Source organism: Protopterus annectens, chromosome 9.part0 (genome assembly GCF_019279795.1).
Source record: "Protopterus annectens isolate FY-2018-M chromosome 9.part0, PAN1.0, whole genome shotgun sequence".
NCBI classification, from domain to species: Eukaryota; Metazoa; Chordata; order Ceratodontiformes; family Protopteridae; genus Protopterus; species Protopterus annectens.
In genome coordinates, this window is record NC_056743.1 from 1,005,587,183 (window position 1) to 1,005,611,884 (window position 24,702).

Consider the following 24,702-nt stretch of genomic DNA (forward strand, 5'->3'; position numbering starts at 1 on the left):
AATGGAAGCTTTATTATATGGATAGTAAAATACAAGCAGTTAAAATGGTTTTAGTCCCTTTCATCTTATATACAAGTCAGACATATTTTTATCAACCAGAAGAGAAGTTGTGGATAGCAATTAATAAAGAGCTAAAGGACTTTATCTGGGAGGGGAAGACGGCAAGAGTCAAGTGAGATCAGCTGATTCATCCAGAAGAAGAGGGCTGATTGGGATTACCTGACTTGAAGGAGTATTTCAGAGCTAAACAGTTATTACATAGGGCAAGTAGAAAACTATAATTCAAAGTGGAAAGGGATGATGATGAAACAGGGAGAAGCTCGAGAAACAAGGAGAGACTGAGATTTTGGATGCAGGCCTTTAAGGAGAATAACAATAATCATACAGAACATTAGATCTATAAAGTGGCAAAAAGTATTCTAAGAACGAAACCATCACGGGAATGGAAAAAGGAAATTCTGCTGATATGTATGACTGCAACTAGGGATAGAGACAATAGGCAAGAGGGGCTGGAATTTATTGGAGAAAACTGTCAAAGGAACCAAGGTATTGGGAGCAAATAACTAAAGAGTGAAAGGTAATAGGAAGACTCTAAGAATTTATTTGGACTGCAGATTAGAGACTGCCTTCCCCATCATGGATATGATGATATCAGAGTGTAGTCAAAGAGAAAGAAATGGGGGGGGGTTCTAAACAAAAGACCAGCACTGTTAAGAGTTTTTAGTAGAAGCTGCCATTAAAAAAGGAATAATTAGTATAACATATAAAATATTGCATGATAACTGTAACTATCAGTCAGAGGAGGTTAGAAAGGATTGAGAAGAGAGAATGGATAAGGAATTCACAAAGAAACAATGGGAGGATATATGTATGTTTCCCACATATGCAACAAAATCTAGAAGATTTAGGATTTTTGCATGGAAATGTTTACACAGATATTTTTAAACCCCACGTAGACTCCAGAGATTTTTTTCCTCATGTAGGCAGCAAATGTTGGAGTTGTGAAGGGGAAGAAACAGGTAATTGGGAATATATTTTCTGGGAGTGCAGTGAGTTGACAAACTTTAAGGATTCCTTGCAGGGTGCACTATCGGATATGCTGGGCAGGCAGACTGGTGTGATGACAGAGATGATTTTTCTGAGCTATGATACAGAATTAGAATTCAATAGACATGGCAAGTCCTTGCTTTGTCTAATTATGGTGACTGCCAAAAAAGCAATTACTAGAAAATGGACATCAAAATCTAAACCAACTATACTAGAAGTAGTGACTATAGTAACAGAGAATTGAGATCTTTAGAAAGGGGTAAGAGCAAACTACATAGGAAAAATGGGAACTGTGGGAACATTACATACAAGAGAGGAATGAGGTTTAAAAGAAGGCAGGATTTAAATGAGCTGTGTAATGTTTGACTGAAATTGATTGAGTAGATGATTTATAATGTTTGCAACTAGGAGTGTGTCAGTATGGTTTGTGATGTAAAATGCTTGCAACTAGGATTGTTTTGGTGTGGATTGTTTTCATTTACATAAGTGTATGATTGCATTTGTTGTAAGTGATGGTTTTAATGGAAATGTCGCTTGTTAAAAAAAAAAGTTAATACAATTTGATTACTTTTATATAAATGTAAATTTGCCCATGTCACAAGCGATAATTCAATAAAGGTGTTTAAAAAAAAAACTTCCTTAAGTTGCTGAAGGATTATGATAGAAAGTCTAAACACTGACACTCTCATTTTTTCTCCTAAGAAATGTAGCATCTTGTACTTGGTTCGGACAATGCAGGTGCTGGTCTCATGAAGACTTTAAGTGTGTGGCAGGCAGAATTTGGGTGGTGTGTCTGTGGGTGAAGTGTGGATAGTAGTTACTGCTGATAATTTAGCTTCATTAAGTGGTGTGTTTGTTTTCCCTGCTTAGTGCCACGGACAAAAACATGGCACCTGTATATATATATATATATATATATATATATATATAGATATATAAACACACACACACACACACACACACACTTGTGTAGGTGCAGTTATTTGTCTTTTATTGAGGCTACTGGTTGATCACATTTGCTATGCTCTTTGGTATTCCCCATTCAGTGTTAATGTTTTAAGACATAAATATGCTTCCATTATACAACTGGTATAACATCAAAAGCTTAACAATCCTATCTTAGCAGCATACATATTGCAATCACTGTGAACATTATTAATATAATATACTATATGTACCTTAGTCAGACTGAATTTTTATGTTTTTTCCTCTCTCCTTTCCTGTCTCTGCCCCCTTGCTCTCCTCCAAGCTTTAATGAAAATATCAGTAAAGTCCTTTAATTAAAAAAAAAACAAAATAGTTCAGACTGGGATTCTCCTTAGCCCCATTTTACAAAACACTGTTCTTAAAATATGAGGCCCATGGTTTGGCCTTACTGCTTTCTGTTCTGTCATCTGTTGGTGGATTAGGGATTCAGGGTGTCAGTACTCCCCGAGAGAAGGTGATGCTCCTCATACCTCTCAAACTATCAGCACAAGAAATCTGGACAAAGCCAGAAATAATGGGGGACAAAGGCCCCAGAATAGTGGCAGATGTTAAATATTGCACCTATAAACTTAGAAAGTTGCTAGAATTACGTATTTTATATTACTATATATTTTCTGAAGGAGATGAAGTCTAAAACTCAAATGTCTGTCATTATTTAATACTATTTAGTGACTTCAATCTTTAACAATTTGCCCAGAAAACCACAAATTGTATGAGTAACACACCAAAAAATAACAGGCTAAAGTCTGGACATTCTGTGAAAATCTGGACAGTAGTTGAGAGGTATAATGCTCCTGAGCTGCTATACCTTTATTTGACTCTGTACCAATAAAAAGCTTAACACATTATCAACGCTTTGGAGGGGGAATTCCACACATTTCTTTTCATTTTACATACATTGAAAGTATAAACTTCCTCCCTGTCATGGGAAGGTCAGTTTTTATTTATGCCACTGTATATATATATATATATATATATATATATATATATATATATATATATATATATAAATGATATAAATATATAAATGATATAAATATATAAATGATATAAATAATTTTCCACAGCTCTTATTGTTCTTTGCTTTCATAAACTTATTTTTTACTTCCCCATATTATGAATGTAGAAGTCACGAAAAATAACTCCCCCCAAACATTTCAGAAACTATACCAAGAATAATTTTCTAGCTGAATAGTGTCGGACCTGATTTTGAGATATTGAACTGGGACATGTTACTGAAGCAGCAGATAATGGAAACTGCCTTTAGTGTTTTGTTCTCTTTAGCATGATCACAGTGTCTTCAGCTAGTCTTATATTATAAGTTGTAAATAATTGTACATATTTGTTAAGTGGAACCATAGTATTGCATCAATATCGATGTAATAGAGGTTGCTCTATTATTCAAACTTCACTTTATTTTATTTTCCACGCTTGCTCTGACAACTGATTAAGAACTGCTGCCCTATTACTACAATAAATATAATGTTTTGCAGACATTATGAATGCATTATCTACATGACTAGCCCAGAAAGGGCGCCTGGAACAAACTGATTACATGGTTAATAAATGAATAGATGAATAAATGAATAAATGACAACTAAAATAAAATATATATCCATAATATTGGATACTACAGATTTGCAAATGCTCATCATATCATTTGTTCTTTGAGGCCCTCCTGCAGTGGGTATTTTCCACTTCTATCTTTCCAGTATCATTTCACATGGTTCTTCAAAAATCTCAACACTCAGATTCAAAGAGCTGTGAACCAACCATCTCCCTGACCCATGCCAGTCATACCTCTCAACCTCTTAGAGCAAGAAATCTGGACAAAGCCATAAGTAAAAGTGGGACAAAGGCCCAAAAATAGGGACAATTTTTAAATATTGCTCTTACAAATTTAGAAAGTTGATAGAATAATTGGTTTTGCATTAGCATGATTTTTTTAAAGGGTACCAAGTCTGAAATTCAAATTACTGTCATTATGTTCTAACTTAGTCTTTAATGATTTGCAACTAATTTGCCAGAAAACCTAAATTTTATGAAAAATGGACCAAAATTACGAGGCAAAAATCTGGACATTCTGCAAAAATCTGTACAGTTAAGACGTATGATGGCAATGTAACTGTGTATGACTTAAATATACCTATAAAGAAGTAGCCTAGACAAAAGATTCATAAAATAATCTCTTGGTTTATTCTTACTTTTTGGCTACATTCATAAAGAGGAAGTATGAAATTTGACACTATAAGAAGTAAGGGAATTGAGGGTTAAGAGATAAAGCCACACTGTAGAGGACCCTCTCAAACATATAATGACATGGAGAGTATTGACATGGATACTGTCTCCACATTGAGACTGATTATAGTGGCTTAGCTGTACGATGAGTCTTAATTAGTATAAAACCAAAACTAGGCAGTAATAGGCAAATACAGAAACCTGCAAGATACCATCACATACGAAACTCTTCTTTGGAAGGACAATCCTGAGTACAGCGTTACAGGAAGGTATATACTTAGGATCATGTAGATGCAGCTTAAATGCGTTGCCATAAAAATATTCCAGAACAAGTACTGCATGTAGTGGCACCCTTAGATGATGGCCCTTAATGGCATTTGTACATGTCCAAACCAAGTACAAGATAGTGCATTTTTTTGGCTTCTTGATGGCAAATGCATTTGTCCGAGACTGGGCACAGAGATCCACCCATTCCTTAGACAGCAAACATCCTTCATTACTCCAACTGATTCTCATCTCTTTCCCTGTTCTTGATCTTGCAGTTCAAGTTTACAATTCAACAATGTAGGCTTGTAGAATTACAAAACTTTCATTTCCATGACTTTTCCATTATGGCAAGACCCATGCCAACATATGCAATGAAACACAGTCATGCATAGTGAGTTAAATGGCTGCAGCTATGTGTTTATTGCCAATTGTCCTAATCAATTGATTGGAAGCCAATTATTCCAGGAGATGTGCTCAAGGCAGGAATTTCAATGAGACCCTTTTTTTATGCATATATATGTCATCCAAGTACTATAGAGCAGGCAACACTGTTGATATCTGGTCCTTCAACATTCTCATAATTCCACATCAACTTAGGTTCAAGCAATTTCTTCCATGGGCCACCTTACAATCTGTCACTGTGTGTGTGTGTGTGTGTGTGTGTGTGTGTGTGTGTGTGTGTGTGTGTGTGTGTGTGGGGGGGTGCCAGACTGTAATAGACCCAGGCATCCCCCTTTGGAACCACCTACTCTATTGGAGGTTCAGCCAGTAAGTCCTGCACCTCCCTGCATGTAACGTTGGCCTCCCTTACATTTTATCCCTTCTGCCACAGAAGGGAGGAGATGAAATCTCTTTGCTTTTGGAAAAGCACATCTTGAACTGTCAGAGCCCTAAACCTAGCTTAAATAACCTGTATCTGGGTCTGAATAAAAAGCATACATCCCTTCCACTTACAGGTGCACTCCATCCTTTTAATACATATGTGCCACTTAGCTCTAACTCCAGAGTGGGCTATATAAAGGCTCCCCCATTCCTTCCAACAGTTTGTCCACTATTGATCCTGCAGCTCATTCTCTCCACTGGCCTAATGGATCTGCTCTCCCCTTCACTGTATTATTGATCCTGTAGCTCATTCGCTTCACTGCCCTAATGGACACCCCCTGTAACTCGGCTGCTGTACCACATCTGACAAGTATATAGTAGATCTTAGCCAGGAATCCCACAGAAACTTAAGCTCATGTGTAATCATTCCTGACAATTCTCTAAATGGTGTCTGGTATATGTCCTGTCTTTCACGATGTAAAAAAATGGGCTTTGTCTCTCAACCTAATTTAGTGACTCAGTGCTCACCAGACTAAGATAAAACCAGCTTAAACCTGATACCCCAAATGATTTTACATTACACAATCCATGCATTTAGATCACTGCTTTTTCCCCACATTGTAGTTAGAACTGTAATCTGTTTATATAGGCATGACCGACACACCATAACTACATTTGCTTTGGCATTCCTTGAACTGCAAAACAAAGAAAATTAATTAAAGCAAACCACTCCTAACATAAGCTCAATGTGCATTGGACTTCCACTTGTCCAGTTATTTAGTCACCTTCTGCAGTGGCCCCACCTAGTGAGCATAAGATGCTTTTCCTATCCAGAAAGAAAACTGTATGTACCTGGCTCATCTAAACCACACAACTCCATTGCCTTCTGAAGTATAACCCTCACCTGATAGTGTAGAATTGATTCCCTTTGTTGGTGACAAAAGACCAGTCCTGGTGACATACCACACTGCACATGATACACGCGTATTGCCTCTACCATATTGCAATGTAGACCTACAGGAAAAGGGAGCCTTGCCCAGTGGGCCCTTCCCATCTTGACCCTTAGATCTTGCAACATAAACACAAACCCCTTCCTCCAAGACAGAAACAGTTTCCCATGGTAGCACAATTGGCTAACCTTTATTCATTTTGTACTGCACAAGCTCTGACCATCTGAATGCATCATAAAAAGCTGTTGAAACACAAGCCATAAATAAAAAGCCTCATAGTCACCTGTACAGATTCTCCAAGCCTTAAATAAAAAGCCTCATGGTCACCTGTACAGATTCTCCAAGCCCTAAGTATTCCAGCCTCATAGTCACCTGTACAGATTCTCCAAGCCTTAAATAAAAAGCCTCATGGTCACCTGTACAGATTCTCCAAGCCCTAAATAAGAAGCCTCATAGTCACCTGTACAGATTCTCCAAGCCCTAAATAAGAAGCCTCATAGTCACCTGTACAGATTCTCCAAGCCCTAAATAAAAAACTCTCATCGTCACCTATACAGATTCCTTGGAAAGTTGTTATTGTCTGAACAAAGTCTCACCACCCTGTTCATCTGTCCACCTCACAATACCAATACCACCACCAGTGGGAAAAACTCCATCTCTGCAATGGATACACTCATTTGTTCCTTACCTTCTGTAGCCATGGCTCACTAAATCAACATCCCTTAAAATAGCTCCCAAAACCAATGCCCCTCCCATCACATCTGTGAAAATCTCCAAAGGTTCCCACTTCTTGGCATCTTGCCACATCACCAAACCACAATCATGTAGAAAGCTGTGCTATACCTGTAAGTCCATCCTCATGTCTAAGATAAGCCTAATTTTGTGATCTGGTTTCCTACAACCTGATCGTTTTGCAGTCAAATACTGCATGAGTTATCTGCCCAGCTGCATAATCCTGCAAGTGGAATTCAGTAATTCTGTTAATTCCTGCAACTGTTTTAGTGTCATTTTCTGTTGCCCCAGTGACTGATGCAACACAGCATGCAATCTGTGCACCTTATACTCTTGCAGTCTGCCTAAATCTTTTGTACTGTCAATTTCTATGCCTAAGAATGAAAGCCTAGTAGTAGGCCCTTCTGCCTTATCAGCTGCTAGTGGGACCCCTAGTTCTGCATGCACTTGGGGAAAATGCATCCATCATCCATTGACATTTTTGCATGTTCCTCCACCCCACAAGGAGAAAGTCATCTAGATAATGTACTGTGGTGTCTTCACTTACTTTCTGCAATGTCATTCAGTGCAAAAGGGTACAGGGTACTGAAGGCTCACTCTATGTCTGTCTTCACCATTAGACTCCCTAACCTCCTCTCCTGCACTCTGTTAACTGCCTCATCATAAGATGGATAGCACACTGATGTTTCCTTGCCAGCTATATAGTCATTCACTGACTCCCACGTCAGGGCATGATAAGTAATGAATAAGTCTAAATTCACCCAGATATTTCTTTGGTACTTGACCAATGGGTGACATTCTAAATTTATTTCTAGGCTGGCACAAAAATGGGCCTACTAACTTTCCTGCCTTTTTTCCTTTTCTAATTTCACTTGCACTACCTTTGGCTGTTCCCTGGCTGATTCCAAGTGCCAGAGCAAAGCAATATTCCATGGGCAAGCATGTGAAACAAAAAAAGAACCAAAACAAAGCAGTGGAAAACACCGGTGACATCCACACTTTTAAAACAATTGTTATGTACTTTCTTCCAAAACCATTATGGATTTTCAGAACATTGATCAGAATATACATCACAGTTTATATATCATATTTAAGTCATATGATACAATCAGCTGACCAAACACACAGAACTGAAATTCTTAAAATTCATATTCTACCACATTTAAAATGTACGAGTTAATGAATTCTTCTTAATGAAATTACAAAAATAATGTGAAAACATTAAAATATCAGAGAGAGAGAGAGACAGAGAGAGGCAGAGACAAAGTACTCTTCTTAAAAGAAGTCCACAAAGTGGTTATATAATATTTCACAAGAGATTCAGAAATTCTTACTAAAATGTGGGTTTCTAGATCAGTACCCTCCTAGGATATCCAGTAGTAGATCTGGCCATTCCAGCTTTAAATGAATAGAAAATGTGTGCCTAAATATATTATAGGCAGAGGGACAAATTAATATGAAAACAATCAGTTTGCAGAATAGTTATATTATAAGGGATAGAAAAGGTAAATTATGAACATATTTTAACTTCCTTTGAGTGGAATTGCACACTTTAAAATTATTCATTTTCATTAACATACTTCAAATCTGGTGAAAAGAAGGAGCTCAGATACTTAAAAGAAGTGACCTCCTTAATAGGATAAACTTCCAAAAACTTTATATATGAATAACTGTTGTTGAGTGATAATAATTAAGATTTGAAAAAAATAAGTTTACAATTAGAAACTTTTGAAAAGTTGTTGATTATCTGAAAGACCAGTTCTCAGACTGGGTGGTATAAATAGTTGTGTTGTAAGTAAAAATTGTTATCCCAATAAAAAGCAAAACAAATCTGGAAATTATTTTTAAATAGAAAAGAACAATAAAGCAGTTCTATAACAAGGTTAAACATTCATAGTTAGAGGACACAGCCTTTGTGTGGTTTCTGCTGTTATTCAAATACTGGGGGTAGAGGATTTACTATAAAAAAGTTTAATGTTGTTGGGTCTAACAAATCAAGTGATATTGTAAGATCTACAGGTGCCTTGGTTTCTGCAGAAGGTTGACTGGTCTGTGCAGCATAAATAATAACCATTAAAATAGGAGAGAAAAAAATTGATAACCAAAATTATGTGAGAGCTCAGATCCCAAAATAATAACATGAAAGTAAAAAGTTCATTACTGAAATTAATCACAAATTAGTGAGATAGCAGCTACCATTTTATGAATGTTATTCCACTGTTCTCTCACAGTTTGAGTTTACTGCAAATACAGTAACAAGAGTTTTTATACAAAAAAGAAAAATGAGTCTCAGTTTGGCTGCTTCCTGAAGACCTTTGGCATTCCAAGAAGACCACTTCATAGTTATACAAAAAATACAAAAACCTTTATAGACATTAGTAAACAGAGTTAACGTCTTAACTTACAGAGAGCTGGCCAGTAACAATTCACAATACAGTCCAGCAAACCATGTCCTTAGATTTTGCACAAAATGCATTTCACAAACCAAGAATATTATACTAAATAATTTGATGAATGTGTTCCTTTAAACAATATGCATTGTATTGGTCAGTTAGCACAGAGGATTAAAATACTTATCTGTTAATGAGCTACTTTCTCTGTCAAGGGTTCATGGTTTGATTATTTCCACCTTCATTTCCCTACTGTGTGACTTTCAGCAGACAGTGCTCCCAGGTCACCACTAAAAATGGACATTTTTGTTTCTAATGGATTTACATTATCAATAAATATGTTAAAAACCCACTAACAATAAAAGTTTGAAACAATGATCCATTTCCATATTCCTCCTCTTAGGTACTAGCTGCCTGAGTAGAACTGGTCTAATTATCTGTTAGCTGTGGGCCATATCCTTTGTGGGATGGATCTTTGCATCAGATCTTTATGCACTATTTTGGAGAATATTTATTTTTGTCACTGTTGTGACTGTGGAGTTAGAGGGGTAAAAGAAACTTATTCACCATTTGGGAAATGCTGTGAGGCTTGTCCCTGAAACAAAATGTGTATTTTTATCTATGTTGATGGTTATTAGGTCTGTTGTGCTTTCAAGTCAATTGTGATTAAATATTTTTTGAGTGATCATACACTAAATGTTTACAGGGAAAGCCAACACAGCATAATCTAACATATAAATAAGGAGACGGTTTAAAGTTGAGAATATCAATAATGATTAATAATAATAATAATAATAATAATAATGATAATAATGATAATAATAATAATAATGATAATAATAATAATGATAATAACAATAATAGCAATAATAGTAATAATAATAATAATAATAATAATAACAATAATAGTAATAATAATAATAATAGTAATAATAATAATAATAATGATAATAATAATGATAACAGGGAGAGAGAGAGAGACAAAGGACAAATGATGCAACCTGCCATTAATTATTGAGTTGCTAACACATAGAATAATAAATTGTTTCAAAACGAAATTGTAAATACTAGTGAAACATGAATGTCAGTGATAAAAAACATTATTCAAGCATGGGTACTATAAGGGTAGTAAAAAAAAGATTATGCCCAAAATGACTTCAGACTTTTACTTTTAAGAAAAGTAGACATCAAACACTTCTTTAAAAAATGTAGTAGTATTATTTGGAGATGAAACTGGTTGTCTAACCCCATCCAGAATGAACAAAATAGTGACGCAAGGTACTGCATTTTAAAACAGATATCAAAAGCTGAACAAAGGTCATAAACAAACATCTATGTTTCATTTCAGCAAGCAAATTCTGTGTGATGTAAATTTTAGGCCTCTTCCATATTATCGTTAGATTCCTCTTCCACTGCCCATTGATTAACAAAGGGTCCTTTTTTAATTAACATTTTGGTTTGTCCTGCATATGCTAACCATCTGGCAGGTTGCCAGGATGTGAGTCCTATTCTGGAATGAGAGCTGATCATGGCACAGCTGTCACATAGATAACCATCAGGGATCTTCTGTTTATAGCCATAATTTCCCCTTTTGTGGGCTACATAATCAATCAGGAGAGGGTGATCTACTACTATAAGTGATGTCCCCCCCCTTTGGGTTCCCCTTCTTCATATGTGCAGCAAATGCTTTGTACTAGATTGATATATCCGCAGGAGATTCCTTAGTGGAAGATGCATTATGTAACATACTCCTCAGCTTCTCACCTGGTATGTCTAAGCAGTCAATGTCTCTTAACGCCTCTCCTTCCATGGCTGACTCCTCCAATTCCTGGGCCACTACCCTGAAACAAGGTCAGCTGGGTCATAATCAGAGCTCGAGCCCTCTGCATCCTGGAGTCAGATATGGACAACCAAAGATCCCAGGGGTTCAGCAGTTTTGCATATATTGCCCTGGTTGATTGTGAAGAAGCTTGAAGCATTCACAGTACAATGGGAATCAGAGCTGCAGTCTTGTCATAAAGAAAAATGCTCATATCGCCTACTTAGAGGCGATCTCTGCTTGACTTACAAAGCCATGTCTGACCCAGCTCTGTTAGAAATGCTACATCTAAAGAAATGCCAATCTCTCCACACTACAAGCTTCAGAGACCTCAACCTCATTGCCACAATCAACATCACAAGCTGGAGGGACAGGTTCATAACCCAGAGACTGCCCATGCTATGGAATAGACTTCCCATACATGTCAAGTGGAGTGCCTCACTGGCCCTCTTCAAGAGAAATGTTGATGAGTGGATGGGAAATAGAAAATTCACCCCGGGGATCACTCCAGTGGCTCTACTCAACAGAGGCACTGAAACTAAGGTCGGGTGGCACGATGCCAGGGTAATCCTATTGGCTAGGCTTGTAAATGCTCCAGGGCCATTAGCCTAGTACACACCTATGAACCTATTGTTCTTGCAGGTTTTACTGTAATAATAACATAGAAGCTACTTATGCTAAGATATCAAAAATTACTAAATTATTTTTGCAGCTGCGTACTTGAAGCTGGAACAACTTTTTTTTCTTTTTTGCAAAATTTCAATTCTTAATGGTTTGTTGAGTCTTTTTTTTTTTGACGCAGGCTAAACCATTCTTAATTTCTGCGGACTCTATAAATAGCTTAGTTAGGGCCTTTTGTAACATAGCCTCTGTTTGTATGTGGTTCTGAATTGTGATGGGGCATCTTGGCTGTCCGTTACGTTGGTTTTCTTAACTCACTTATTAAAGTAATTCATGTAGTTCCTTCTATTTCTAATCAATTGGCTTTGGCTTACTTTTCAAGAATGACAACTGGTGAAGGTTTTAACTTAGCAGGGTGCAAGGAGAAGCAGCTGCATCATTACAAAAGATTATGCAAGTGATAACGATGAACTGTACTCTGCCACTCTTATAAAAGTGTAAAAGTTTACTAGTGACAACAAACTGGGTACAGTTCTTTGATCACCCACATACTTAAGTGTTCTAGCAGAGGATGGACTATACAAATGCCTTAGTCTCAAACTGAATACTAACCTGTGCACTGTAGAGCTGGTTGGCAAGCAAGCTTTTCCCACTTCATGTGACATTAATGACACTGCTCTCCAGACTGACAGTGTTACAGGATCATAGGAAGTTACCAGACTAATGGCCATAGGGCCATTACAAGCCTAGCCGAGTTCTACCTTTTCTTCCATGGTCAGCACCTATTGCCCCTGTCCAAGAGGGACACAGATGGAACCCCGGCGTGAATTTACAGTTACCCATCTAATCATCCAGATTGCTTTTGAAGAGGGCCAATGAGATGCTCTGTTTGACATGAAGTGGGAGTCTGTTCCAAAAGTGTGGTAATCTCTGGGAGACAAATCTGTCCCTCCAGTAGGTTCAGTTATTGTCACATACCAGGTTATGGTCTTTAGAGCAAGTAGCCTGTGAACCATTTGACTTGCGGATATACAACATTTCCTTATATGCAAGGCAGAGATCGCCTCTGAGTAATCTGTATGAAACAGAATAAAGTGAAAGTGATTTCCGATAAGCCACATAGGACAGATGCTGAAAACCTTGAATTTTCCTTGTGAGGATCCTTTGTGGTCTCTCCAATTGCTGCAGGTGCTTGGAAAGGTACATACCAAAAGGGGCGTTGCACTCAATTATTGGTCTAATGAGGGAAGAGTACAGGGAGGTTATAACTTCTTTTTTTTCTGGAGGCAATGCCCTTACTTATGAGATGAGCTATATACAATCCCCGTCTTACCACTCTGGAGACATGGTTATCAAAGGTAAGGTTGCTGTCAACCTGTGTGCCCAGGTCTCTCACCACTGAGTGCATACTTAGGGTGTTGCTATTGATGTGGTTGTTAGCAGGAATATCGCTCTTAAGGATTGATGATACATTTTTTTGCATTAAGTTTAAGGCCATGAGTTTGGTACCAATCATTTGTTTGTGTAAGACCCTCTTATAGGATGTTGGCATCATTCAGAGATTCTGTGACTGCTCCCAATTTGCAGTCAGCAGCAAACTTTGTCAGCCACAGACCTTTAGTTTTTGCTTGTACTTCGGAGAAATAGATTCCAAACCGTAAAAGTTCCAGGACTGATCCCTGTGGAACACCACTGGTTAAAGGTCTGTTGTTGGAGGATTGGATTCCCCTATTTTGACTATATGTGTTCTATCAGTGAGACAGTTAGTGACCCATCTAATGATATAAGGGTTGATACCTAGCTGAGTGAGTTTGTCAATGATGCCTGAGTGAAGGATAGTGTCAAAAGCCTTGGGTAAGTCTAGGTAGGCTGTATGTACAGATTTCCCCTTGTCCAGGGCCTTGGTGTCTGTCTCAAAGACATCCACCAGGTTTAACAGGCATGATCTCACTTTGACAAATTCAAACTGTGCAGGGTCAAGTGTCTGGAGATTACCTATATCATTGTTGATAAGGTCCATGATGATTCTCTCTATGGCCTTGCAGATATCGCTAGTCAGGCTAATACATCTATAGTTCCTGGGGTCAGTGGAAGGACCACCTATGTGCAAGGGAATAACAGTGGCCATTTTCCATTCAGCTGGGATGGAGCCAGTGCTTAGACTATGATTGAAAAGAGTACCCAATGGTGTCACTAATTGTTGGATCCCATATAGGATGCAGCCTGGGATGTTATCAGGTCCCATAGATGCTGTGTCTTTGGCCTTAGAGATGCATTTATGACCTGCTCTTTAGAGGTACAAGGTAGGGAAAAGGTAGTAGGGATGTCATGGGGTACATGTGATGGGGACAGGGCAGTGAAGTTTTCATAGAACCTGTTGGCCAACAGGTTAGCTATGTCCACAGGCTCATTATATGTGGTATCATTAACTACCAGTTTGGCACAAATCTGGGCCTTTCCTTTTAGGTTAAGGGTGTAACTAAAGAATGCCTTATGGTTGTCCTTAGTTGAGGAGGCTTATTTGGATTTGTAGTTTGCTTTGGAGATTACAAGACATCTTGGCACATATGTGGATAGCTCAAACTTGTCTTGCCACCATGTCTTCACCATAATTAGGAAAGCTTTCTATCTGGCTGAAATGATATCCAAGAGGATTTCCTTGACATCTGAGAATGTAATTATTCCAATGTACTTATCCTCTCTCGACCTATTATTGAATATATAATGTCTCATTTGGCATATATCATACAAAGCACATTACCCAACTAGAAAGAGCAAAGAAATTTATAACTGAGAAAATCAAAGGTCTTAAAACTCTCCACTATCATGACAGATTAGCATGGCTAACCTTGTGTTCTGTAACCTACCAGTTCCTTCATGGTGCCCTTTACCACACACACACACACACACACACACACACACACACACACACACACACACACACACACACACACACACACACACGTTTTCTTACATATATATGTACACACTGATACACAATATGTAACAGTGTAGCAGCATAGCAGATAGCATCCAGTTTACTTGTCAGCTAATATTACAGAATTTTATTCGACAGGTTAAATACCACCTATATTACCATTTTAACAAATCATACTTTATAAATATTAACACATTTGAATTGTCATCCTTACATCTATAAACTCTGCATGTCTCTCCTTGCAATAATAGGACACTGGTCAGTGAATAATATCTTCTTACTATTTCAATCATTTCGACTGCTTAGATAATGCATAAAAACTGAATGAATTGCTATAGCCCATCAGTATTACTTGTAACATTAATTACTGGTAATGACAAAGCCTGAAGGTGAATTATAGAATGTAACTGCTTATTTATTTATTTATTTTTGTACAGATACAGTGAAGGTCAGTATGCAGTAAATTTGCCTTCCCGAAGACCAGAAAGACAGACCAGACATGACAGCCCCAATGAGAGAAACCAATTTGTTTTTCAAGATTATACTAACTGGAAAGAAGCACCTATATATGATCTGTATGATGACCCTCAGTTAGATTATTTAGACCTAGAAAGGCAGATTCCACACAGAGTAAAGGAAAATAATGCGAGAAGAGAAAAACACAAGAAGCAGAGAAAAGAGACAGCAATAAAGCAGATGTCTAAAGGAGATGGGATAAATAATCCAAACAAGACAGAGAAACTGATAAAACAACTCCAGAAAAAGGAAAAGAAGCAAAACAGTGTGAAGAAAACTAAAAGGACAGAGACAAAGAAACAAAGCCATTCAAGAAAACATAGGAAGAGAGAGATAACAGATGCATATGATGGAACTCTTGATCCTAGATTAATATACGAAGAGTGGAATTTGATAAACCAACAAAGGGAAGCATCAATGTCCCCAATAAGAAAAAAACCTGTGCACTATGAGAGCCCATATATACATCAGTCTAATTATAATCAGCTACCAGGACGTCACAGATCACAAACCCAAGGCTATCATATTCCAGACATGGCAATGTTTGACCAGTCGCCTTACCGAAGATCATTACCAACAAAGGATCCCCTTGCTGGTGCACTTACAGAAAATAAAAATAAGGCATGTTCAGAGCTGCCAACATATGAGACATACATAATGATGAAACAAATTTCAAATTCTAGAAACAAGAATGAGGTCAATGACAAAAGGATTCCTCAGCCACCAGCGTATGTGCCACCTCCCCCATACAGTTCTTGGCATAACACAGTGAAAGAAGCAAAACATGACAAAATACTGAGCCAGGAACCCAGGAATGAAACATTACATGACAGAAGCATGAAGCACCTGGCAGGAAACCTTAAATCAGTGGCGAAAACTGAAACTTATACTGGGAATCAAAAGTGTGACGCTGTTTCAGAGTTCACTCATCATCATAATGCTGCAGATGGAGTGCATTCTGACATTAGTGATCTATCAAAAGTGGATTTGAAAGAGGCGACTGAGCAAAAGAAGAAAAGACTTGACCCCAAAATTTACAAAAATGTCATGCCTAGTTGGAAAGGTAACCCTCTTTCTGGAGCCTCTGACAGTTCCTTATTGCCAACAAGGAAAGAAAAGGACAGCAAATCATGGTGGAATCCATTTACAAGATCTTACCAGTCAATGGAAAGTAAAGAAAATATATATGAGACAATAGGATATAAAGATGATTCTGTACAGAATACTGATTTACACATTGACAAATCCAAAGAGGACAATTCTGCCTGCAACAAGACAACAGACAGTAAGCCAGAAGAAGCAGCTTTTTACTTAATTTCTAAAACCTTAAATGGCAGATCAAATGTGATTTCAGAGTTATCTAAACCTCAGGCCTTTTCAAGGTATTCTCAGAATTATGATGCACTTTACAAGGGAAATAAACTAAATTTGCACAGGACCCAAAAGGAAATAGAGAGTGATTTATATAAAAGTTACAGGGAGGTCAAAGGCGAAGACTTCCTGTATGACTATTATCAAAATAACACCATTTATTCAACAATAGAGGAACCCCAACTGCAAAATGACTTTCTACATACAGGTATTTATGAGTACATACCCCAGTCAGGGAGACTGCCACCTAGAAATGCCAGTGAAAAAATATCCCGAAGCAAAGATTATCTGCCATATTATAGTGATGGTGAAATCAATGAAAGAAGGCAGGCTGCAACACGAAAAATCCTTGAAAGTTCCAAGACAAAAGAAAACTATACTGATAGTGTCAAAGACCGGAATTTATATATTAAGACAATGCCCAGAAAGGAGGAATCAAGATTTGAAGGGACCTCCATCAGAGACATTTACCGAAAAAGAGAAATTACTCATTCACCGATGTCAAAGGTTGAAAGATATCTACAACCTTCTCCAGGAAAATACTCACAAGGACTAGCAGACAAAAGCTTCCCAATGCAGCCTAAAGTGAAAGAAGTTCAAAGGGAACGACATCAGAAAGCAACACATTTGAAGAAGGAACTATGGGATAGAGAGACAAAATATAAGCACCAACTGTTTCAAAATGAATATAGCACGGAGAGAAGCAATCAGACTGATACCAGACTTATAACAGAACAAAATTCAGGTGCTTTAGAGATATCTGGAAATATACCCAATAAGAAAAAGAAGACAGCATCCAAGGATAGCGATGGAATCTTTGTAATCGATACAACCCGTGTGATAATAAGAGCTGAATTTATTTTTCCTCCAAAAAAAGAACATATAAAATATCTGCATGCAGAGCAACAGATGGAAAATACAAATGCAGGTTTAGATGAAGACCCTTTAGTTAACTGCATAGAACAAAACGAAGACAAACAAATGAGACACCAAAATGAGATCAAGGACAAAACAGATAACTGTTTTTGTTCACCAAGCAAACATGTAATTGCCACAAACAGACAAAACCATCAGACTACAGAACATTTCTTGGAGGGGGATCACTATGGAACTAAGGAGTGCCTTGGTCCTGTAGATAAAGGCTTTGGGAATACAGAAACTGATTCTTTAACAGAAGTCCTTGATAAAGACAATCTAGAAGAGAGAGGATCAGAAATTTTAGGAATTCATTATACAACTCTTGATATAGATAAAGTAATGCAACATACTTATGCAGAATGTCTGCAACAGAAATCAAACAATAATGATCAGTGCAGTGAAGTCAAAGATGAACCCCAAAATAAAATGCCCTGTCACTCACATGTCCAAATTTACAAAGACACAGGTGGCCAAAGTAATGATAAAGATAATGTAACCGAAACAGAGTTACTGGAAAGTACAGAGAATCCCACTGAAAAGTATACTTTGATATCCGATGCACAGGTATTTCGTAATACTTCCCAGAAAGGTGATAACTGTCAAAGCATGCCCAGTCTCCTAATCAATCAGAGTTCTCCAGAGTACCCCAAAAAGCAAAATGAAGGTAGACAGGATACTGAATCACAGGAAATATTGTCACGTGGTTACAAGAAAGAAAGCAAACTCTCTGAAAACCATAACCAAAGATGCAAAGTATCACAGCCTTATGAAGAAACAAAAGATGTAACCAGTAACCAAAAGTCAGGTGAAGGCATGTCAAATGCAGAGGTAGAGTCTGATGTCCACTTGTATGAAAATACTTTAAGGAACTTGAAATTACCTATATCTACAGAAGTAAGTGGCAAGGGAAATGAAAGTTATGAAGAAACAAAAGCTGCAACTAGTAACCGAAAGTCGGGTGAAGGTGTAGCAGATGGAGACGGAGAGTCTGAGGTCCAATCAGATGAAAGCACTTCAAAGAACTTGAACCTACATTTATCTAAAGAAATAAGTGGCAAACAGGGTAGTACCAAACAAAACCTTACGGAAGCTGATGGCAGTGATGGAACAATGGCAGTGACACTGTACAACAAGAAACAAGGATTCTACCCAAAGTCTTTACGTGAGGCTGTTTACCGAATCAGACGGCATACTGCCCCAGATTCAGATACTGATGATGAATCTGAAAATGTAAGCAGACAGACATTAAAATCTGAAAAACAGATAAAAATGACAGAACACAATGATGATATACTTTCATGCAGTAGTCAAGACAGTAATGACTCTGATGACACAGTTATAATGTGTGGAGAGGTTCTTGATAAGGAGAAAACTCCATACGATAGAAAAATAAGGATTAGTAATAAGGGGACAACAAACACTAGGGACTCTGCGTCTCATTCTAGGTCAAAGGCTAAATCAGGGGAATCTGTAAAAGCTATAGTTCAAAGTCTTGAGAATATAAATATACTGGGAAAAACAGCTGCATTGTCTATATTAAAATGCGGGGGAGTGGAAGAAAATGGCTCATTTCTTTCAAGTTGTGATGCACAAATAAAAGAAATTCAAGAAGAAGAAGAAAACAAGCAGGCAAAGAAAACAAAGCCCCTTCCTCATCAAAAAGAAATTATGGGGAGAGAGACAAAAGGCTCAACAGAATTAAATGCCTGCATAGATGAAATTTTAAAAGACCTAAGTGAAACCGAGAAAGAGTTTTTTGGAAGCCCTGAGAATAATGATAACTTCTCCAGGGCAACAGAATTAAACAGCCTGCAAAAAAGGAGAATGTGAAAGATCTTCATGAAGCATGATTATATCAGCTAACTGGAAATTACATGATACAGGAAACAGATTTCAGGCAAAAAGGATCATATTGCCTTACTGTAATTACTTTGCTTTTTTTACTTACAGTTCCTGTGTTCTTAGTTTGTAATGATTTTGGCAGAGTCATCATGTTTTTAAGTATAACTCCCAAGACATAAAGGCATCACTGGGTAGACACACATCAATATAGCTGTGGCCACATGAATGTGCTTTCCAGCAAAGTCACAGGAATACAATTTTCAAGTCTTCTCCTGCCAGCATCTGATGCAACATCTGTATTGTACCAAAAAGAGCATATCACACCTTATAAGCACCTGTCTTCTTTATGCAATAGAGGAAATATTTGCAAGTAGTGTTACAGGAATCCTCTTTGTTTTTCCACATTTAAAGTTCATTCATTCAGTTGTGAAGCTTTAGAGCGACAATTAATCAGACTTATCTTGGGCACATTGTGATTAAGTGAAAATATCTCTTTGCGTTGGATTTATTTTGCAGTTTTGGCATATGTCATTATAAACTATCAGAGACAATGTTCATCTGGATTTCTGTAACACGTAATACATACGTGTCGGTACCAGTTGTTCATTTACATGTGCATGCTTCACAGTATGTTGACGTTCTGCCTGAGTCATACTAGATCAGTGCTGAAACACAAGAAAGGAGGAAGCTACTTTGTCATTTATTCAATCAGTAATAAGGGATGAGAAAGGAGGCTGCTGTTTTCTGATTTACAACAGGCTAGTTATGAAACACCTGAGCTTTTTTCTTCACCAGAGGCAAGCCCTGACACCACCCCCCCACCAAGCGCAGGCTTCACCTGCTCCTCCCCTAAACTAATATAATAAGCTTATACCCCCATGCAAAGAGCTTCACCTCTTCCACCCCCTGAAACAATGCAACAAACAATTTATAGCATCACAGAATAAAATATCAAATTTATCAGTGGAAGACATTTTGACTGTTTATATTATGGCTTATTTAAAAGCGAGTTAACCGCATAAATGAATGTCACTGATAGCAAGTAGTCCATCAGGTATAACATAATACACTACATCAGTTCACATGTTTTGTGAAAAGCCATGTCTTTTTTTTATCAAGTTTAATTCAGTCAACAGATTCAAAGCAAACTTATACTGGGTTTTACTATTCCAGGAGATACTTGACTCTATTAAAATGAACAGTATGTCAGGCTGACAAAGCTGCCTCTCATATATAATATATTTATATTTTTTGAGAACAGTAAAAGAATTTAATGCTTGCAACATTAATGCTGAAATGGCCAGAGAGTGATGTGATTAACACATTAAGTTAACAGCCCTGATCTATATTTAAAATCCATATAACTGAGCCGTGTACTCAAGACAACAGCTATTTAAAATGCACAAAAATATAAAACATAAAAAGCAGAAATGGAGAAGAAAAGCTAGTATAGACAAGAAATATGGAACATTCCAGGAAGATTATATGTCAAATGTGTGGAGGAATCTTCTGAAAGAAATTGCATGCTATAGTATTTAACTATTACTTTGTCCAGTAAAATACTGTTACATCCATTTTATTCCTTTTTCCTGTTTCCTACTGGCTTATTTTGGGGTTTTTAACCCTCAGTCTGATAACAATCAGTTACCTGCAATGCTCCACTTGGGTTGTAGTAGCATTACCTATTATTATCTGGTCGGAACTGGTCACAGATCGGCATTGAGTATTCTCAAAGACCGTAGAGTAGTGGCAGCTATTCTAGCGATCCTCAGACAGCCACTTATTTTCTTGTCTTAGGCAGTACAAAGGCTGAGAGAGATGCTGTGATATCTTAGTGTTTAGTGTTAATATTGATGTGACTTCTGCGTTTTGCTCATGCTGGTAAGTAGCATACCCTCATCCTTCAATGAGCATCTGAATGTACTCCCCCTCCCCCACTCACATGTTGCATCTTAATATTTGTCTGTCAGTCCATATGTTGCCCACATTCACCCCTAAAACAAGAATAATAACCCTATAGGAGAAAATCCAATCATTGTACTATTATGCTAGTCTGGTTATGTCTCTGATTATAGCAGACTATCAGCTACTATTCCCAAGAGACCATACAGAACACATTTACGCATGGGATAGCCCTGCAGGACCAATATTTTCTGAAGCTATGCACAGATTCTACATTGCACATTGCAACAGTACTGTCGAGTGCATGATAATAAAGCTCTGTTGTTACTGTCTGAAAGCTTTTGCTATATTAGAATCATACAGAAGAGACGATCTGTTAAGCAGTAGTTCTCTCTGTCGCTGATTTCATTTGATCGAGCATTATAAATAGCTGCATGTGGGTGGTAATAATGGCTTTAGCGTGCAGAAAGTTCTTGGAAATTAACATTTAAGCTATGATGGCTACATTCCCAAGGCGATATGTACTAGAAAGAAGTTCTGAGAAAAATTATGATCAAGATGACAGCTCTGCCATGGCCATGGACTAAAATCAGGGTTTACTGAGTGCGCATTCAAATGTGCTGCAGATAAAGGAAGCATATTTGTTTTTGTCAGAATATCCCTCTTTTTTCTTGCTGTTTACTAGCAGAGACTACATTCAAATGAACATTTAGCAGAACAGGTACAAAGGTGAACAAGGCATGCACTGCAACAAACATATAGGGAAGAGTGTGGTACGTCTCCTTGTATGTAACATAGAATTTCTTCGGTTTTACAGACTGAGCCTCTTGTACTTCATTTGGAAAAGGATCTAAGACTTACAGAAAACAAGAGTTTTAAATGCTGCTCCTGAAGGAGCAAAATTTGAACAGCTTTTCTTTTTTTAAGACTTGGTTAAGACAGTGATTTGTGGAAAAATCAAGTTACTGAGGCTGAGGGGAGGAGTTACAGAAATAAGTAGCAGCACTGTTCAGTGCACTCTGTAACTACCTGAGACTAAAAAGGGACCACTCACCTGAATCTTTTAGACATTTGAAGGCACATACTACTCATTCCCTGGTACTCAAGAGCCACTCACCTGTAAAATATATCAAACAGGTATGTAGGATCTGTCAATAAATAAAGACCACCTTGACACCTGCTTGCTTCCTTTCTTTCTGTGTTGTGGGCTGAACCCAACCAACAACCTTTCTTAACTTTTATGATTTATGCATCCTATGCATTTTTTTCAGTTGCTAATCTAGTTCCCAAATTGAAATCTTGTCAGTTCAAAGCATCCAGCTCACTTCCCAACCCACCTAGGCAAAGGAATGCTTTTATTGTGCCACTCTTGAAGTTTCAATTTCCAACTTCACTTAATTTTACACAATTCCTGACCATGTAACTTTCTAAAAAATGACCTCCAAGACAAAATCTCTCCAGGTTAATGTTCCCACCTCAAACCATTTTGCAGACTTTGTACCTGAAATGTGCTGTTCTTTTTCCCTTTTATTTGTATGTCTTGATAGTATTATTGTATTTGTTCATTCATTTCCTATATAAATGTTAGATAATCATGTAATATATGGTCATTAACACCAATTATTTTAATGCTGTTTGTACTAATTGCTTATTTAATCCATATGTATTATTAAAATGTATTATGTTGTTATTTGTTGTTTTGGGGAACCTTTCTCTCACGTCACTGTCTATTAAAGTATTTTACCTGGTAGATTTAACCTGGTTTAACAACATATAAATAAGCAGGAGTCCTGCACTTTGCTGTGTAGTGTTTTGATGAAATGGGGATCGTCGGTTCTTTTTCATTGATTTCTGTGCTTCTTAACTACTTATTAAATAAAATTTGAGTGCATAACCGAGGGGGGCCAAGGGAATTTCTCCTTACCCTCAATGCTGCACAGTCTAGAAGCTGTTGTAGTTAGAGATGTGGGTGTTCAACCCCTGCAAAAATTCTGTTTCTGAACTTTTTTGTTCCAGTCATTGATGTGCAACATCAACTGTTTTTATTTTTCATTTTGACAGAATTAGTTCCATGAAACAACAATGCAAGGTTTTGCCACACGACAAGATAGATAGATAGATAGATAAATAAATAAAAATAGTAGTTTTGTAGTACTGTTAATCATGTCCTGCCACCAACATTTATAGAGTACTGACACCTTTTTTTATTGGTTCTCTCTTTGGGAAAAAAGGCATCTATTTGGAACATTCCACATCTTATGACTATGGGAGCTTATATTTATTGCAGGCCTGTTTGTCATCGAGTTGATATTCTAGAAAAAAGAATTAGTCTGCAAGGATATTGTCCTTCCCTGGGATATGTATACAATAATTATTTGTATGCTTTGGGAGCAAGATGGGAGTGCAGAAGCTCATGTCTTGGTGCAGAACTTTCAATGTTCCCTAATACCTTGTACAGATGTGAAGTTCAGCACATTGGTGATTGGTTTTCTGTTCTTTAACAGAGTGATTACCTAAGGCATGAAATGAATGTCCAAATTATGAAAAAGGCAGACCTGGTTTTGGGTGAAATTATAAGAAGTTTCTAAGAAGTCTGCACTCTAAGGAACTCTTACAGATAGATTGTTTTAACCATTGGACTGCCTTGAATAACAAACATTTGTCACGGTTATTATCAGGAAATCCCTTTGCTGAAAGGGAAGACTGTGACAAGCTCTCCTTGTCTGTAACCTTATTAGCAGTTCTAAAGACGGTTCTTTGTAGAGGTATCTATGTGAGGTAGTATTTCTGCTTTTTAAAACAGCTCAAAGAAGTGGATTATAATGCCTTTTGAGAAAACATCACGCCAGGTAAATTACTCCATTGACAAACTACCCCTAAGAGTTGACCCAGTAGTTGGAAATCTGGGAACATATGTAGACAGTAATCTGGCCTTTGATCAACATGTAGCCAAGGCAATAATAAATCATTCTACATTGCCCATATTATAGGTAAGGGTGTAGATCGAAGTCCAAGGAAATTAAAGTACCACTGTACTCAGCCCTTATCATGGAGTACAGTGAGTAGGCATAGCAACAGCTGGAATGTCCACAGAGGTTCCTCATCAAGATAATCCAAGGTTTTAACACATTGTCCTATACAGATCACCTTACAGCACTGTCTCTATACTCTGTCTCCTACAGTTTGTTGAGAGGCGATCTGCGCTTAGCATATAAGACATAATTTCATCCAGCCCTGATGGAACTTTTCCACATACTCAAAATGAATAACACCCGAAACTCTAGATTCAGGTATTTAAAGGAAAACACCTTAGAACTAAAAAAAATCTATTGTTTCACTCTT

General features: G+C 37.4%; 1 protein-coding gene across 1 annotated transcript in view; it reads left to right on the forward strand.

Annotated features, from left to right (window-relative positions):
* Positions 1-23,112, forward strand: part of LOC122811740 — a 91,249-nt gene extending 68,137 nt beyond the window's left edge. Inside the window, exon 3 of the mRNA XM_044083784.1 lies at positions 15,249-23,112. Coding sequence (XP_043939719.1) covers positions 15,249-19,446 — 4,198 coding nt within the window. The 3' untranslated portion in view covers positions 19,447-23,112. The remainder of the gene's footprint in view (positions 1-15,248) is intronic.
* The last annotated feature ends 1,590 nt before the right edge of the window (positions 23,113-24,702 follow it).